Here is a 17131-nt window from a genome sequence, read left to right on the forward strand (position 1 = left end):
ATGAAATTGGGTACTGACTGCCAATAAACCTAACCTGCCGTGGGGAGATGGAGAAGTCAGGGGTACCGTGAGGAATGGGGATGGGACGCGGAGAAGACGAAGGTGTGTGGCTAACACTCGGATTTTCAGGGCCGCTCTGGGAGCAGCTGAGGTTTTGGGGCTCAGTGCTGGGGAGTGAGGAGCAGTGAAGGGAGATAGAATTCATCTCTGAAAATGGAGGACAGCGTTTGTGCAGCAGCTGGACCATCCATCAGGGAAGATGTGGAAATACATCTCAGATGGCTCACTTGGGTGGCACTTGTGTTTCCTTCTTCGAGAGCGAGGCCATGCCTAAAGTCTATTGTCCATGCGCTCCTCTGGTGTGTCTCATTCGTCTCTCATCCTGGGTAATGGGTGTTTGTAGCCTCTTTTGTCTCCTTCCAGCAGAGGTGTGAGCAGGAAATCTAAACACCTCATTCTTTTTATCTAAGCTGTTGTGAAAATTAAGTATGTGACTCTGCATCAGAAAAAATAATATCCTGATCTGTCTGAGAAGAGAACTAGTGTGCTTATAGGGTAGAATGTGATTTCACGAATGCTTTTTAGGTTCTGATGGGTTTGACTTTGAATTTCCAGGAACAACTGGGTCACGGCAGGGGAGCAGGCCTCTGAACAAACGCAGGCCTGGAGGGGAAGCGGCGAGCGGTATTGATAGGGGAGAGTGGAGGCTGGCCAGTGCTTGTCCTGGGTGATGACCGGTGTACCCCACTAAATGCAGGTGGTGTGCTCCCAGAGGCTGACCGAAAAGCACACTTCTCTGCATCAAGGGGTTTGTGGTTCACGAGGTTCACGAGGGTCCTCGTTCCACTCAAACCAGACTTGTGAAAGCAGCTTGCGCAGCGCCTGACGTGCAAGCAGGCGGTGGATGTCGGATGAGTACGTAGCACGTGCGTGACCTGCACCTTCTTTCCTTGGCAGGGCTGTCAGGAGGTGAACACTGCAGAAAACTGGAACTGTATTTTCTTTATAGCTCCAAAAAGCATTTGTTCACTAATGCATTCGCAGTGAATACCTTGATCTCACCAAGTTCTTTTGCCTTAAGGCCCCCTGCTGTCCTCTCTGAGGAAAGGGGGACCATGGGCTAGAAACTGGCACCCTTGACGAGATTTGCAGTTTGTGGAGGAATCTTAACTCACAGAAGTTGGTTAACTGAAGTCTGTTCCCTGGGGGAGACCTCTGCCTGTGGCCCTCACCTATGGCATCTCGCTAACAGTGATGAGGTCCAGGCCCCCAGCATGGAAACTGCTGATTAGGTAAGATTTGTCAGTGTCTTTTCTACTTGTCAGAGCATCCTGTCCTTTTATTTACAAGCCCTTCAGTGTGTATGCCTTAAGAATAAGGACTTTCTCTTCCGTAACCACAGTACACTTATCAAAAGCAGGAGGGCACAACCCTGTCATCTCGCCCACAGCCAACGCCTGAAGTTTGCCAGTCACACCTCTTCGGTCTCCTTTAATCTGAAACAGTTCCTCAGGCTTTGACTTTCTTTACCTTGATGTTTGGGAGAGTAAAGCTGGTTATTTTGTAGCTCGTCCCTCAGTTTGGGTTTGTCTGGTGTTTCATGATGATTAGATTCAGGCTCTATGTTCTTTGGCAGAAACGTCGCAGACAGGCTGTGTCCGGGTGCATCACAGCAGAGGCACGTGACGCTGGCTTGTCCTACTGTCACCGATGTTAACCTTTATTACTCGGTAAAGGCTGTGTTCGTCCCGCTGTGAAGCTGCTGTTTTTCTTTTCATAATGACCGTTATTTGTGGAGGGGTTACTTGGGGACTCTAAATATCCCGTTCCTCGTGAAACATCCCCCGTGAGTTTTAGTGTCGATTGAGGATTCTGTTGGATCAATTACCCAGATGGGTGCAGAATGGTGATTTTTTAAACTCCATTTGTAAAATACACTTACTGGCATTCTATTATAAGGGGATGCCTCTTCCTTCCCACTAAATGTTTTTGTTCATTTAGTTAGCGGCATGGGCTTGTAGATTATTATTCTGTGAACATTGTTACTGTCGTTTATTTTGATGCCCAGGTGGAATCGCATTTGGACAGTCCGAGTTCACTGAAACTAGCTCCCGTACCCCCATCATTGTGAGGGTGCTGCCTTATTCTCTGGCGCAAGGTATTCCAGCCATCTTGTACCTTTCCTGCTCTGGCCCTGGAATCAACTTTATATCGAAGGAACCCAGACAGATGACGGGAATGATGGGCCGAGACCAAGACATGAAATACCATCCTGAGCATCAGACGGGGTCCCAGCCGCACTCAGACGGAAGTGGGTTCCGAGCAGAGGTGACAGCTGTGTTGTGAGTAGCTCGGACTGCACTGGGGGCTCTCGTGATATTTTAAAGGTTTGTTTTCGTGCATATGAGAAAACGGTAGCTTTTCATTTACAGTAGGGATATCAACATTTCTTTTTAGTTCAGCAAAGTTAAGTTTCCTGGATAGGATCCTGGGATGGAAAAAGGACATTAACTCGCAGGGGGGAACAGCTAAGGGAATCTGAATAAACCATGGCCTTTTAATAATGCATCAGTATTGGTTCATTCAATGTTCCACACTAGTGTAAGGTGTTAGGGAAACCTGGGGGAGGGTAATGTGGGAACTCTGTTCTACCTATCTGCTTGCTTGTTCTGTAAATTTAAAACTCCTGAAAAAAGTCTATTTTAAAAAAGGATTTAAAGAAAGATATTAAGTACTAACTTTCTCCTCTGGTGACACGTGGATACAGCAGAAACTAAGATGCTGACTGATGGAAGTTTGGGGAAATGTGTTCATGGATCTGAGAACCCTCTGTAGACTGTTGGTCATCCACACCAGGGCCTGTCGCTGCTCTTCACAAAGCCCACGGGGCAGGTAGGACTGCAAGTCTGTCCCTGACCAACGCACCAGGAGACAGACCTTGGAACCTGGAACTGGGGCAGGAACAAGATGAACCGACAAGCTGGTCCGGGGACTCCATGTCCTCCAGAGGACGCCATGGGGCCCCCGGAAGGCGGGGGGTGCAGGGCCTGCATGCAGCCACCCGGGAACTCCAGCACACACCCAACGAAGGAAAGTGCCCTCAAAGAGCCTCTTTTAAAATATAGAACTTTATTTTAGTTGCTGAGATTTTCATAAGCACTTGGTTCACAAAAAAAGTCATTTCTTGTAATAAAGGCAGCATTTTTGTACAGCGACTCACATTGGGGCCACCAGAGAAGTGCAAAGGACAGTGGGGACAGGAGAGGCCAGCGTTCTTGTGCCCAAAGTCCTCAAGAAGCCAGTGCTCCCAGCCCCCTGCAGCCCCCTCCCACCCAGCCTGGGAGAGCAGCACCCAGAGCCCAGCAGAAGCATCCTGGGAAGCCATCGCTGAGGTGCAGGACGGCGACCCCAACAGGCTGCTGAAGGCCCTGCATTAAAGGCCGAGTAGGAGGGGGACTGTTCAGGCAGAGGGGTCCTGCATCCAGGCCCCTCCCCGAGCAGCCAGGGCAGGGTGTGAGCCTGCCTGGAACCTTGGACATACACTCACTCTACGGTTCAGTAAAGCCCTTTGGGAACTGGGGGCGCCGCCAGTGAGACGGGGCCCCATGTGGGTGAATGTGACAGGTGAGTGGGACAGGAACGGACCTGGGTGGCTCCAGGGCAGAAAGTGCTCAGTACCTGAGGGGGCAGAAGCAGGGCAGGGGTGGCTCAGAGTGGGAAGAGCATTGTCATCTGCAGGGAGGGAGGGCCCCGTAGGGGTGGCAGTGTCTGAGCTGCATTTGAACGGGCAGAACCTGGACATGGGCAGGTGCAGAGAAGGGCATGCCAGGAAGACGGAGAGTGTGAGCCAAGGCACAGAGTGGACACCACAAGGGTCAGTAAGGGCAGGTGGCTGCCCATGACAGAGCATGGACACAGACAGGGGCCTGGCACCTGCATCTCCACCAGCCTGCTGCCTAGGAGCGGCAGCTGGTGTGGGTGTGCTTGTGGGATGTGAACCCTCCTTGTGTGACAGGCACAGAGCGAACATCCTCCTGAGTCCGGGAGCTCCGTGAAGGTAGAATGCAGTTGTGTGCGTCCCTGCACTGCCCAGCCTGGCTCCTGAGCCACGCAAAGAAGCCTTCTCCACATGCCCCTCCGGTTTTCGACACGTCCCTTGTCATCTCTTGGTCAGCCTTTTAAGAGGGGCTCCCCGTGCCAAGCCCCTTCCTCCCACACAGACCCATATCTAGAACAACTACATCCTTAGGGAAACCAAACTCAACTCCTCCAGCCTCTCCAGGCAGCTGTGGGGGCGGGGTCCCCGAGAAGGGGGCCTAGGAAAGCAGTAAATTCTGGGACAGCTCTTTCCACCTCACTAGAATTACTTCCCTCTCAGAAGTAAATCCCTTCCCTGAGAAGAGCCTGGATTTGGTGTGTAAAACGCAGTTCCCTGTAATGTGAATGGGAAACCCTGACTGAAGCTTCAGTACTGAGTTTCCTCAGTTTTTCACAATCTCTACAAGAGCTTGAGTGACTGGAAACCCACCAATTTCTGTTCCTCTTTCTCCCTAGAAAGCACTTCCATGTGCCTTCCTATGGAGGGTTGTGCAGTTGACGGGTTTTGGAGGTACCCTGTTCTTAGTCCCCAGGAGGCCCAGGGGCCTGTTTGGTGGGGGTGTGGTAAGGAGGACGTGGAGCCTCTCAGGCACTGCTTCTTCCACCCCGAAGGCCTCCCCTCTCAGCTCGGCTGAGCACCGTCAGGGCCTGAGCGTGAGAGCGGGCGTGTGGTTGCCGCTCCCAGTCTTTGGACGGCGCTCCGGTCGCCCTGCCCTGTGGCTTTCCTTCCTTAGAGAATGGTGCAGAAGATGCTGCGGTTGCTGTGGTACCCACCTTCCACACGGGCTGTGATCCTGGTCGCCATGGCTGTCACCTTCTGCCCACTGTGGGCTGCAGAGGAGCCCCGGAGGGAGTTTTCAAGGTGAGGGCGAGCTGGTGGGTTCACCAGCCGCCACGTGTCAGACCTGGAGATGCAAAATGATGATCAGTGGACTGTAAGAGTGTACAACAGTCACTGAACACCCTGTACAATTTGACCTTTGGTTCAAGCTCATTGGATCCAGGTGTTTAAATCTCAGTGGAGCCCCGACTGGTGTGGCTCAGTGGGTTTGCCTCATCCCGCAAAGTGAAGGGTTGCGGGCCAAGCCCCAGGTTGGGGATATGCAAGGGGCAGCCGATGCATGTTTCTTTCACATACTGACATTTCTCTCTCTCTCTTTCTCCCTCCCTTTCCCTTTATCTAAAAATAAATCAATAAAAATCTTAAAAAAAAATCTGGGTGTAGGTTTTGTCTCCCAAGTTACTGATGACCTGAGGAGGAAGGATACATAAAGCTAAGGGGCAGAAGTCCTGCACTGTGGTCCCCGCCACACCTTCAATTCTGCACGTTACCTTGGACAAGTCCACTACAGGAGCCTCAATCCCCTGCCTTATAAGGATCTGGATAAGCTCAGTGGCTTTTTTTTTTCTCTTTCATTTTTCCCTTCTCTCCACCCCAGCTATATGACCATGAAAATGTAGAAAATCTTTATGCACAATCACCCCAAACTAGAAACTGCAGCTGAAGAGTGGGTCCATGGTGTGTGGTGCGCCCACACAACGGACGCCACCCAGCGACAAAAGGAGCAACAGATGTGACACCACGGGCGAGCCTCAGGGGCATTCCGCTGAGTCAAAGAAGCCAGACTCAGATGACTACATTCTGTATGATTCTTTTATATGACACTCTGGAAAGTGCAAATCTATAGGGGAGAGAAGTTGGTGGGTTTCTACTAACTGAAGAACTAGTGGAGATTAGGAAGAACTGGGGGAATCAAATAGCAGCGAAACTCCGCTCAGGGCTTTCCGTCGTCAGAGTTACGAGGAGCCACCTCTCATACACAACAAACCCTAAACTGCCAGATCAGCAACGGAGTCTCCTGCACATTTTCGTGTGGACAGCCCTGCGGTGAGTAGGGCTGCAAAGGTGTGGACAGTGTCAGAGGCTGGCGACCACGGCGTGGGTAAAAAGCCTGGGAGATATGTTCGGAGAACTGCATGCCCTGGAGTCTGGCAGCAGAGAGAGCTCCCGAAGAGGAGTGATGAAAGGGGGCTGGGAAGGAAGATGGGGACCCGCAGGTGCACAGCAGACAGCACCAGGCCGAGCAGCCTGGGCTGGGGTCTGCGAGGGGAAAGAAAGAGCAGATCCCAGGGAGTCCACAGTATGATCTGCTAGGACATTCGAGAAAATATTAGAATTTCTGTTTATTTTTTATTTTATATGTTATGAATATATAAACATACATCTATGAGGAAGTTTTCTCCAAAAATAGTTTTACTGAGAGTGTGTATAATGAAAATAGAGATCATTACTATAGGAACAGGAGATCCAGCAAAGGTTTCTGACCGTAGATATGACATGACCATGGACATGACATGACCACAGCTGACTGAGCAAGACCCCTCTGGCAGGCTGCACAGGGCAGCCCGAAGGGGAACAGCCTGTAGGAGGGTAGGCTGCAGTGGGGAAGCCTAAGGGCAGGGAGACCAGGCAGGAGGCTGCTACCACAGGACAGGGCTATTAACAGTGCAGAAGCGATACCAGCAGTAATAACAGTAATAATCATTTTTTAACATAATCTTTTTTTAAATTTTATTTCTTTTTAGAGAGAGGGGAAGGGAAGGGGAAACAGTGGGAGAGAAACATCAATGTGTGGTTGCCTCTCATGTGCCTCCTACTGGGGACCTGGCCTGCAACCCAGGCATGTACCCTGACTGGGAATCGAACTGGCAACCCTTTGCCTCAGGCCCGCGCTCAATCCACTGAGCTACACCAGCCAGGGCAATAATCATTTTTATAACCAGTAGAGCAAAGCACCAACCAATCAGAACAGAGTCCATCTGTTAACAATGGGAACAGCTGTACTGGTAATAGGGGCCACGGGTCAGGGTGAGAGGTGCCGAGACCTGAACAAGGATGGTGGCGGTTGGGAAGAGGAGGTGCCAGGGACAAGGACATTTTAGAATCGAGAGGATCTGGTAACTGGATGATGTTTGGTGTTAGTGAAAAGGAGGCGGCAAAGGCTTTGCTGTCAGAACAGGGTGGATGGTGATGTCCCTGAGATGGGGAACAGGGAAGGACGGAGAGGTTTGGGGCAGATGAGTGTGGCACACCAAGGCAGAGGTTCTAAAGTGACAACACGGCGGCAGCGATGAACATTTTCTGTAATACCTCAGATATCCTGCTAGGTCACCTGATCTTATTTTACCTTAAATTGGTGCTACAAAGCAGCTATTATTAACTGGATCTTACTAAGGTTCAGAAGTGCTGAGTAACTTGCCATAGGTCACATAGCCAGTAACTGGCAGAGCTGAGATGTGAAACCACATACCCCTTGCTCTCAAAGCTTGTTTCCTCCCAGGGTGTCAGGCACAGGTCTGCAGCCCAGGCCTGACACAAAGCCCATGCATAGACCTTTCTTGACCCAAGCCAAAGCTGGCAGGACTGCAGGGAGCAAGGGCAGCTGCGGCCATGGGGCCTGGCTCCCTTGGTGACCTCACTGTGGTCCTAGAATATTGGTTGAGGCACTTACTTTTTCTTGAAGACCAAGAACTTGTTGTTCTGCATGACACATTCTCGGTTGTTTGAGACCTGCTGAAAGATGGTCTTGTTGGTCTTGCCCTGGAAAATGATGTTCTCCTGTACCAGAGCCTTGGTGCGGCCCCGGACTGCGATGCCATAGGCCCGAAATGAATGGATCCGGTTTTTTATTACCTGGAAGAGGCAGCCAGGGTTTATCATACTTCAGGGACTCCCAGACTGGTGGGGAGCCAGGTAAGCGAATCACGGGTTATAAAACTGAGGGGTAAGAGCATGCTAGGTTGTTGAGCAGTGAGCCATGGGAGCTCAGGGAAGGGATATCGAGACTAGTTGGGGGGAGTGGGAAACCAGAGAGGGCTTCCAGGAGGAGGTGATGGGTAAGCTGTAGAAGTTTATAAGGTGCAGAGCAAGGGAGGGATGGTCCAGGGAGGAGAAAGAATGTGCAAAGGTCTGGCAGAGAGGGAGGTGGTGCCCCATGCCAGGACCACTGCGACCCAACTGAGGAAGAACACGCACTCTGCCTTTCCTTGCCCCCACGGTGCTCAGATGCAAAGCCAAGGAGTTATTTACTCCTTGCCTAAGTCATTAATCATGAAGCCACAGAGCTGAAAAGAGGCTGTGGGATCACAATTTTACAGGGCAGGAGACTGGGTCAGTTTGGTTCAACATTGAAAGCCTAGCACCAAAAGCACTTTGCACAAAAAGGGAGCTCAGAGCTCACTGTCCCATTAGGGAGACAAAAAAGGTAAAGGAACGTTTACAATCCATGGTGGGCAGCATTCTGTGAGGCATAAGCACCTGAGAATACAGGAAAGGGGTGCCTCGACAGCCTGGGGGTGCAGGGAGGGCTTCCTGAAGAAAGTGACAGCCAAACCATAGGATAAGTGACAGCCACTGAGATAGGAAAAGAGGAAGAAGGGTGTCCTGGGTATACAGGGACTAGTGTGTGCAAAGGCCCTGAGGCAAGACTTCGGCCTTCATTAAGCACCTATTGCATAATCTCTTCTGCATGAGATTATTGTTAGCAGAAGGGAGCTGGAATAGCCCTGACCTTGACCTGGAGACCACAAAGATTCCCCAGATGCAGCCCCACCCTGGTCATCTACTGATAACTTTGTTCATCCCTCAGAGCCCAGTCTGTATGTCCCGTTCTGTTTGAAGTCCCATCTTTGCCCTCCAGGCTGGTTTTGGGGCAGGAGGGGTGATGTCCCTCCCAGTGATAGTTGCTTCTCAGCAGAGAAGGCATTCGAGCCCTCCCAGGGCTGTGCCCTGCCTTGGCACCCACTACAAGACACACACACGCGCACACATACGCACCTTAGTGTCAGACCTGGGCAGCAGCTGCAGCCCACTGCCCCGGTTGCCAATGATATCATTTTCAATGACGATGGTGCTGTCACCCTTGGTGATGATGCCATGGCCTCTGTTGTCATAGATACCGTTGCCCCGGAGCTCCACCTTGCACTGGGCCTCGACCTTGACCCCACTCTGGCGGTTGCAGGAGATGCTGTTGTTAGCCACACGGGTGAGCTGGCTGCTCTGGGCCACAGTGATGCCTCTGTCCCCGTTAGCGTGGATCACGTTGGTGACGACATGCAGCGCCTCATTGCTCTGCACGTAGAGTCCGGAGGCTGCAGGTCGGGGGAGGTGGGGGCAGAGAAAGCACAGGGCTGTCCCAGGGTCAGCCATGACACTAGCAGGCCAGAAACGCCTCCCTGGAACTGTGCCCCGGGACAGAGCTGGGGAAGAAGAGGCAGCAACACACAGAACCAGCCCTTGGGAGCCGCAGCTTCCAGGCCAGATGACACGCACTGGGAACATCAGGACGATCCTGTTATTTCCGAACAAAGTCCTCGTTAAACACAGCCAGGGGAACGTGATGCAAGAGGCCTGAGGCTCAGCGGTCCCCGGGCCCAGGCTCTCCCCTGAGCTGAGCCGCCTACCACATCACGGCCCTCCTGCCACATGTGCCTCCTGTGACAGGCGGGTGCTCGTCACCAGCTGCCCTTTCCATCACCAGACAGACCAGCTGGGAAGTCGTTTTGTTTCGTTTTCCTTCCCATACTGACCTGGAATCTGCCTCCGTACCGTTTGGAGAAATTTTATTAAAAGGGAGATTCTGTAATTTTTGAGTAGAAAAATTGACCAAGCTAAGTAATGTGTGTCTGAAATGTGTGACACATTTTGGGAAGGAAGTGCTGTTTAGGGTTGTGTATGCTTAGAGACCCTGTGTGAGGGGAAAAAAGCACAAAGACGGGAGGCTCAGAGCTGCTGATGTGGTCGGGAGAGACAGCATGGCAGGGGGCCCGGGGTGAGGAGGAGGACTCCCCCGTGGTGACATCCACCCAACTCACCACTAGGGCAAGAGGCACTGGGGCCGCGCGGGGAGGAGAGTGTGGGGAGGACGACCAGGGGGTCACGTGGGAGCAGAATGAGCTGGGAGCCTGTGAGTTCAAATGTCTTGATGGTACCTGCCTGTTGCTTAATATAAATGAAGTGTTTATGAATCGATGCAGCTTTGCCTGTCCTACTGGACAGATGGCCACAAAGAGGAAACCCTGAATTGGGAGGGGACAGAATTCATTTTCCAGGTGAGTGGGCTGGGGCTGCTGGCTACAGCTCTGCCTGCCCTCTGGCACTGCCAGAGGAATGAGCTTCCCAGGCCTGGTAACCTCTTCGTAACAAGCCGTCCTCCATTAGCCCCCAGCAGCGATTCCAACAATCGGCCCGGTGTGGCGGTCCCAGAGCTGCATGAACTCCACGGTAAGTGCCCCTCCCCTCCGCCTGCCCCGGCCAATTCAATGAACATCAAATACCACTACCCCTTTTTGGTCAAAGGTAAGAAAATGCAGATTTAAAGCACTGCCTTATTTTCCGTATATCTAAGAAAAAACACTGCCAATTAAACCACGCTATGCCATCAATTGCGAGAAGCATCTCATCAAAGGTGTTAAACCGTGAAAAACGTGTCTCAGAATTGGTTAGAACTGCGTCTGCCAGGTGCGGACTTGGCACTGCCGGGGCAGGGGCACAGCCACGAGTGGGACTCAGGTCTTCGCCCAAGTTCAGAGCNAAGGGGGTCACGTGGGAGCAGAATGAGCTGCGAGCCTGTGAGTTCAAATCTCTTGATGGTACCTGCCTGTTGCTTAATATAAATGAAGTGTTTATGAATCGATGCAGCTTTGCCTGTCCTACTGGACAGATGGCCACAAAGAGGAAACCCTGAACTGGGAGGGGACAGAATTCATTTTCCAGGTGAGTGGGCTGGGGCTGCTGGCTACAGCTCTGCCCGCCCTCTGGCACTGCCAGAGGAATGAGCTTCCCAGGCCTGGTAACCTCTTCGTAACAAGCCGTCCTCCATTAGCCCCCAGCAGCGATTCGGACAATCGGCCCGGTGTGGCGGTCCCAGAGCTGCATGAACTCCACGGTAAGTGCCCCTCCTCCCCGCCTGCCCCGGCCAATTCAATGAACATCAAATACCACTATCCCTTTTTGGTTAAAGGTAAGAAAATGCAGATTTAAAGCACTGCCTTATTTTCCGTATATCTAAGAAAAAACACTGCCAATTAAACCACGCTATGCCATCAGTTGCGAGATGCATCTCATCAAAGGTGTTAAACCGTGAAAAACGTGTCTCAGAATTGGTTAGAACTGCGTCTGCCAGGTGCGGACTTGGCGCTGCCGGGGCAGGGGCACAGCCACGAGTGGGACTCAGGTCTTCGCCCAAGTTCAGAGCTTATCAGCTGATGAAACAGCTACAGAAACAAACACGGTCCCAGGCCCTCTAACAAGTGTCACGGGGGGGAGGGGCAGGGCGGAAAGGATGCGGGGTGCATTCACAGTGGGCTCTGAGGGTCAAGTTGTTCGGGCTGTGTGGATGGGACAAAGGGGGAATGTCAAGCAAAAGAAACAGCATGAGCAAGTGGGGGGCTGGGGGATGAGAAAGAATGGATTCAAGTTCAGGGAACATGAAGTCCAGCGGCCTGGGGTATCGGGTAAGTGGCCCGCAAAGCTAGAGGGCTGGGGGGCCCGTCCGTGAAGGGCCGTTTCGGCAATATGAGCATGGAGGGTTCTGGAGCAGGGCCTGAGGGCGAGGGGACGCTCACCTCCATTGTGGTTGATGCTGTTGGACTCCACGAGAGCTATGGAGACGGGCTGGCGCAGCGGGTCGTCGTCCTTCTCCAGCTCTGTCTCCCAGAGGATGGCGTCCCCATCCTCGCTGAAGTTCTCCTGGGCCCCGTGGCCTCCAGGCAGCTCCCCAGAGCCATCCTTCTGGCTGAACACTGCCACCCCATACAGGCCATTGTAGCTGACGTGGTTGCTGGTGACGTGGGGCAGGCTGGACGACATCATCCACACGCCGCAGCCCTTATTAGCTGGGACAGTGGAAGGAGCTGATCACTGACACTGAGCAAAGGGTGAGGCAGCCCCAGTGTCTCCCCAAGAGGGGAGGCAAAAGAGGCACTGGCCCGGGAGGCAGAGTCCCTGGTTCGCTACGGGCTTGGACAAGTCACTTCATGGCTCTGGCTGCAGGCGCCTCCTTCATACGAGAGGGAAAACAACCCGGACAATCCTTCAACTAGGATCTTTCCCTAGGGAGTGAAAGGCTCTGAGAAAGGTCAAGGCCACACTTCCAGATCAGAAGCACACAAGCCCGTCGTGACAGTGCCAAAGGGGCCTCCAAGGGCATCCAGCCCAGCCCTCCACCAAGATACAGGCAGCCTGGATCGGAATCCCAGTCCTACCCCTTCTGGGCTGTGTGACCTTGAGGAGTTAATGGAACCTCTCTGTGCCTCAGTTTCCTCATCTTTAAAATAGGGTTAATGTCTATATTTACCTCCAAGGGCAGTCACGAGGGTTAAATGCAGTAATGCACATACAGGGCCCGGCAGAGCTGGGCTTGAATACACATCAGCCGCCACCATCACCATCATCAAATACACACTCCAGAAAGGTTAGGGCTTTACCAAAGGCACAGAGCGAGTGAGACACAGTTTTCTTTCTCTGATTATCCTATTTCTCTTGTATTATTTTCAGTTCTCTGGGTCAAAAGAAAGGACACGAGAAGTGAGATGCCTGTGTGTCGGAGCCTAGGGGGCCCTGTCCTTGCCCAACACCTCAGTCCTGCCTTTCGCTGTTTTAAACGGGGATACAGCCCTGCTACGCCGACCCCACAGAGTCCATCTGACCACATGGTGATTACCAGAGGCTCTTGAATTCTGACAGGGCTGTGTGACTGTCACCTGAGATCAGTGCCGTTATGCAGATGAGGCCTCCGAGGCCCAGGGAAAGGCTACGACTTTCTTAGGACACACAAAGGTGGGACCTAGGCTTCCCGCCTCCTAGGCCGGGGCGGACCCCAAACCCCTTCCCTGGGACTCGCTCCTAACCATAGATGGTGTTTCCTTCTATCAGTCCTTTGCCTTCATCTCCCACGACCACACCATCTGAATAGCCAAAGCAGATGAGGTTGCTCCTGAGGACGGGGACCCCTCCGCGGCGGATGTCCACACCTCCCCACTGATTCTCACGAATGACGTTTTCTATGGAGAGAGGCAAGTAAAAAGGGTCAGGACCCAAGGGCTGGCAACGAGGGCCTGGGCAGCTGAGAGGAGGGACAGTCTGGACTGGGATGCCTAGGCCTCTTCCTGTCGGCAGGCAGCGCCCCGAACCTCGTTTGGTCTTTCAGGGCCTTGTTTGCTCTCTCTTTCCCCAAGGGCAAGGTTTGTGACTATCCCGTGATCTCCGATATCCCAGTACCCACTGTACCCAGTGGCCTTGGGGACTGGTGACTAAGAATAAATGGGCATTAGAGCCCCTGGGCCAGGCCAGAGAGTCGGTGTCTTTTCCTGGGGTAGAGGGGCTGTTTCCAGAAGGGTGAGGTTGAACCCAGCCATTCCCCCACAAGCCTGGGAAGGCGCTAGCCGGTCCTTCTCAGCCGCAGCTCTGGACGACCACAGCTTTCCTCTCTGCCTCTCCAGAAATGGCCTGCCAGTCAGAAGGGTGGTCCTGGGACCATCTGCCCCCAGCATTGTGGCAGGGCAGACTCTCAGCCTCCTGGAACTGGAGGGCAATGGCTCACGAGACCCTGTGTGACTGGCCCCTTCCTGCCTCTGTGACCCCTTCTCAAACCCCACCCCTCACTCACCGTACTCTGGTGATCACCCTGCTGCTCAGGCCCACCTGGTCTGTCCCTGCCGGTGGCCCTGCATGCAGTCCCAGTTCTTTTCCTGGGCCCCTCCTCAGTATTCACATTCTGGCTGACACGCCACCTTCTCAGAAAGGCCTGCCCTGACCACCCAAGCTTCCATACCCACCAAGTCCCTCTGCCCCCTCATTCTAACTATCCGTGGAACACTTCTCATGCTCAGATATGACTTTTCTGGATTGCATGTGTAAGCTTTTATTTATTTGCTTCCCCTTCCTGAAACCTCAGCTCCTGAAACGGGGATGGTGTCTGCTTTGTTCACTGCTGTGTCCCCAGCTCCTGCTTTACAGCGTGTGCTCAGTAAATATCTGATGGATGAAGGAGGGCTGGGCTCAGTGAGTGGGATTCACTGGACCAATGCTCTCTGAGTCTCTTTTCTGACCCAGGGAGGGCTGCGCTCTGTGCTGAGGCTACACCGATGTCACAGGCAGACTTGATCCCTACCTTACAGAATTTACCACCTTATAGCCAAGGAGACTGACATCAAACAGATCACTAAGAAATGAAGCAAATCTCTTGGAAAGCAGGCCTCCCAGGTACTCCTGGGTACAGTGAGTATCTATGTGTATAAAGAGAAGTCAGGGGAGGCTTCCCTGAGGAGGTGACGCTCAGCCTGAGACCTGAAGGATAAACAGGAGCTGGCCAAGGACAGGAGACATGGGCATGGGCTTTGAGGGCAGGCAGAAGCCTGTACAAAAGCCAAGAGGAGGAATTCAGACGTTCTGTGTGGCACAGATGTTCCTGACAGTATCACATAGCTACCCAGTGGGACCCCCTGAGCGGTGGGCGCAGTGAAGACCAAACAGTTCTTCCCTGCCAGGCCAGTGATCTTCAGGGCCAGTGCATGGGGTCAGCATCCTGAGTGCTGGCCACTATTCAGCCAGAAGTTAGTCTGCCCAGGTGAAGAACTGCTGGGGCGGGGTGGGTAGGCAGTGAGGGCAAGGCCTGCTACGTGACTGGTGAGGCACCAGCGTCCCGACCCTACCTGTGATGAGGCCTTTGCCATTCTCGTTCACGGCTATGCCGGCTGCACGGCCCTTGAAAATGTGATTTCCGCTAAAATGGAAGGAGAACAAGACAGGTGAGGCCAGACCAATGTCAAGAGTCAAAGACAATGCCCACTCAAGGTGACTGCCTTCTTTTATGGGCTTCCCCGTATGGCTCCAGCCCATGGTGGGATAAAGCCATTCCTGAAGCCCTACAGGCCAGCCAGCCGCACAGCAATCTTCAGTTATCACCAACCAGAGACAGAACCTGCAGCTACATCACAAAAGCACAAGGACATCTGGGCCTCTCTGGCCTCCCTTGACCGTCACCCACACACGAACTGCATTTTAAACGGATGCCACTGTAGTGTGCAGCTCCCAGGCAAAGTCTTGGTCATATGAGAGTTCCAAGGACGCAGTGCTGAGCTTGTTTGGGAGTAAGCGCGTCCAACACCTGATTCAGACTCACTGCCTGAACTGAGCCCACAACCTTCTGCTCACGTCCAACAGCTGCTCTTCATTTTCTGTGAACGTAATCACATGCCCACTGAACACCAACATAAAATAACAACATGCTTTAAGAGAAGAAAACCAGAAGTTGTAAAGGGGACTTTCCAGAATATCAGACCAGGTGGATGTGAAGCCCCAAGAGCTGTGTGAGCCACAAAAACGGGGCAGAGGGAAGCACACACGTGTGTCTCTGAGACAGGCCGGCCCATCAAGGCCTCACGAACAAGTTCCTCAGACAAGGCACTGGCAGACCTGCGTTCCTGCGGGAGGCTCTACAAGGAATCTGTTTGTGTCTTCCCAGCATCTAGAGGCCGCCCATATTTGCTGGCCCGTGACCTCACCACTCCGACCTCTGCATCTGTTGTCACATTTCCTGCTCTCCGACTGTGACCCTCCTGCCTTCCTCTTCCAAGGAGCCTTGTGATCGCACTGGGCCCACCTGGGTAACCAGGATAATCTCCCCATTCCAATTTAAAGATGAAGTCTTTCACTTGATCATATGTGCAAAGTCTCTTTTGCCATGTAAGGTTCAAAGGCTCAGGTCACGGAGGGCCATTAGTCTATGGGGTTGGCCAAAAAGTTTGTTCAGTTTTAAAGTAAAAATATAAGACACATTTTTTCATTTTTACCAATAACTTTATTGAACATCGTATTCACCATTTTATTCCACTACCTTCTGCCATCTTTCAGGCAACTTCGTAATTTCATTTTCCCATAACTTTTTATCTTTTTGAACAAAGAACTGTTCCAGGTGTCTTTTGCAGTCTTCCAGGGAATTGAAATTTTTTCCATTAAGAGAATTTTATAAAGACCAAAATGAATAGAAATACAAACGTGCAGCGTCTGGTGAATACAGCGGATGAATCAGAACTTCCCAGCCAAGTGTAACAGTTTTTGTCTGGTCATGTGGTCTTACGTTGTCCTGAGGGAAGGTTGTGTGTTTTCTGTTGACTAATTCCAGACGCTTTTCAATGGACAGCTGCTTTCAGTTGGTCTAACTGGGAGCAGGACTTGTTGGAATTAATCGTATGGCATTCCGGAAGGAGCTCATAACAGAGGACTCCTATCCAGCAACAACATCACTTTCTTTGGAGGAAGACCAGCCTTTGATGTGTTTGGTGGTGGCTCACTTTGCTTGCCCCACGATCTTTTCAGTGCCCATCACAATTTGCTTTAAAACTGGAATGTTTGCATTATGTTTAGGTAGAGAATTGCATGTGGAAATATGGTCAAGAAGGGTTTTTTGCTTAACTTACGTGGAACCCAAACATTAAAGTGATTAACATAATCAGGCTGGTGCAGATGATTTTCAACGCTTGATTTGGATCTTTTGAGTACGTCAGCTATCTCCCACATGGTAAAACATTGATTGTTCTCAATTAATGTCTTGGTTTGATTGTTACCAACTTCAACTTGTCTCCCCAACCATGGAGCATTGCCCCGTGACAAGTCTCCAGCACGAAACTTTGCAAAACACTTTTGACGTGTTCAATCAGTCACAGCACCTTCTCTGTCACTGCACCAACCTTTTTTTGCATTTCAGTTGAATTTTACCTTTCTTGAAATAATAAAGCATAATATAATGAAAATGTTGCATTTTCTTCCATCTTCAATATTAATTTGGCTACACAAAAATTCACCAAAGTTATTCACCTTTGAGAACTTTTTTAAAATGCATGCTGATGTGACAGCTGTCACACGCAAGCTAACAAAATTGTTTCAAATGAATTTAAAGACAACTAAGCTCTCCTAGAGTCATCGTACGAAAAAAACCAAACAAACTTTTTGGCAATACCCACCACACGGGGC

The 17131-nt window shown here is 51.8% G+C and overlaps 1 protein-coding gene across 3 annotated transcripts in view; it reads right to left on the reverse strand.

Moving 5' to 3' along the window:
• Nucleotides 1–2648: 2648 nt before the first annotated feature.
• Nucleotides 2649–17131, reverse strand: part of FBXO10 (F-box protein 10) — a 38289-nt gene continuing 23806 nt past the window's right edge. For 2 of the 3 annotated variants that reach the window (XM_037035860.1, XM_037035858.1), the window contains exons 6-11: nucleotides 14812–14882; nucleotides 13009–13161; nucleotides 11725–11994; nucleotides 8936–9249; nucleotides 7611–7792; nucleotides 2649–5003 (exon numbers count right to left, since the gene is read on the reverse strand). In XM_037035860.1, coding sequence (XP_036891755.1) covers nucleotides 4829–5003; nucleotides 7611–7792; nucleotides 8936–9249; nucleotides 11725–11994; nucleotides 13009–13161; nucleotides 14812–14882 — 1165 coding nt within the window. In that variant the 3' untranslated portion in view covers nucleotides 2649–4828. The remainder of the gene's footprint in view (nucleotides 5004–7610; nucleotides 7793–8935; nucleotides 9250–11724; nucleotides 11995–13008; nucleotides 13162–14811; nucleotides 14883–17131) is intronic. The other variant, XM_037035861.1, reaches the window with a different exon arrangement.

This window comes from Sturnira hondurensis, unplaced genomic scaffold (genome assembly GCF_014824575.4).
Source record: "Sturnira hondurensis isolate 20B ecotype Veracruz unplaced genomic scaffold, ASM1482457v3 Scaffold0022566, whole genome shotgun sequence".
In the NCBI taxonomy this organism is placed as follows: Eukaryota; Metazoa; Chordata; class Mammalia; order Chiroptera; family Phyllostomidae; genus Sturnira; species Sturnira hondurensis.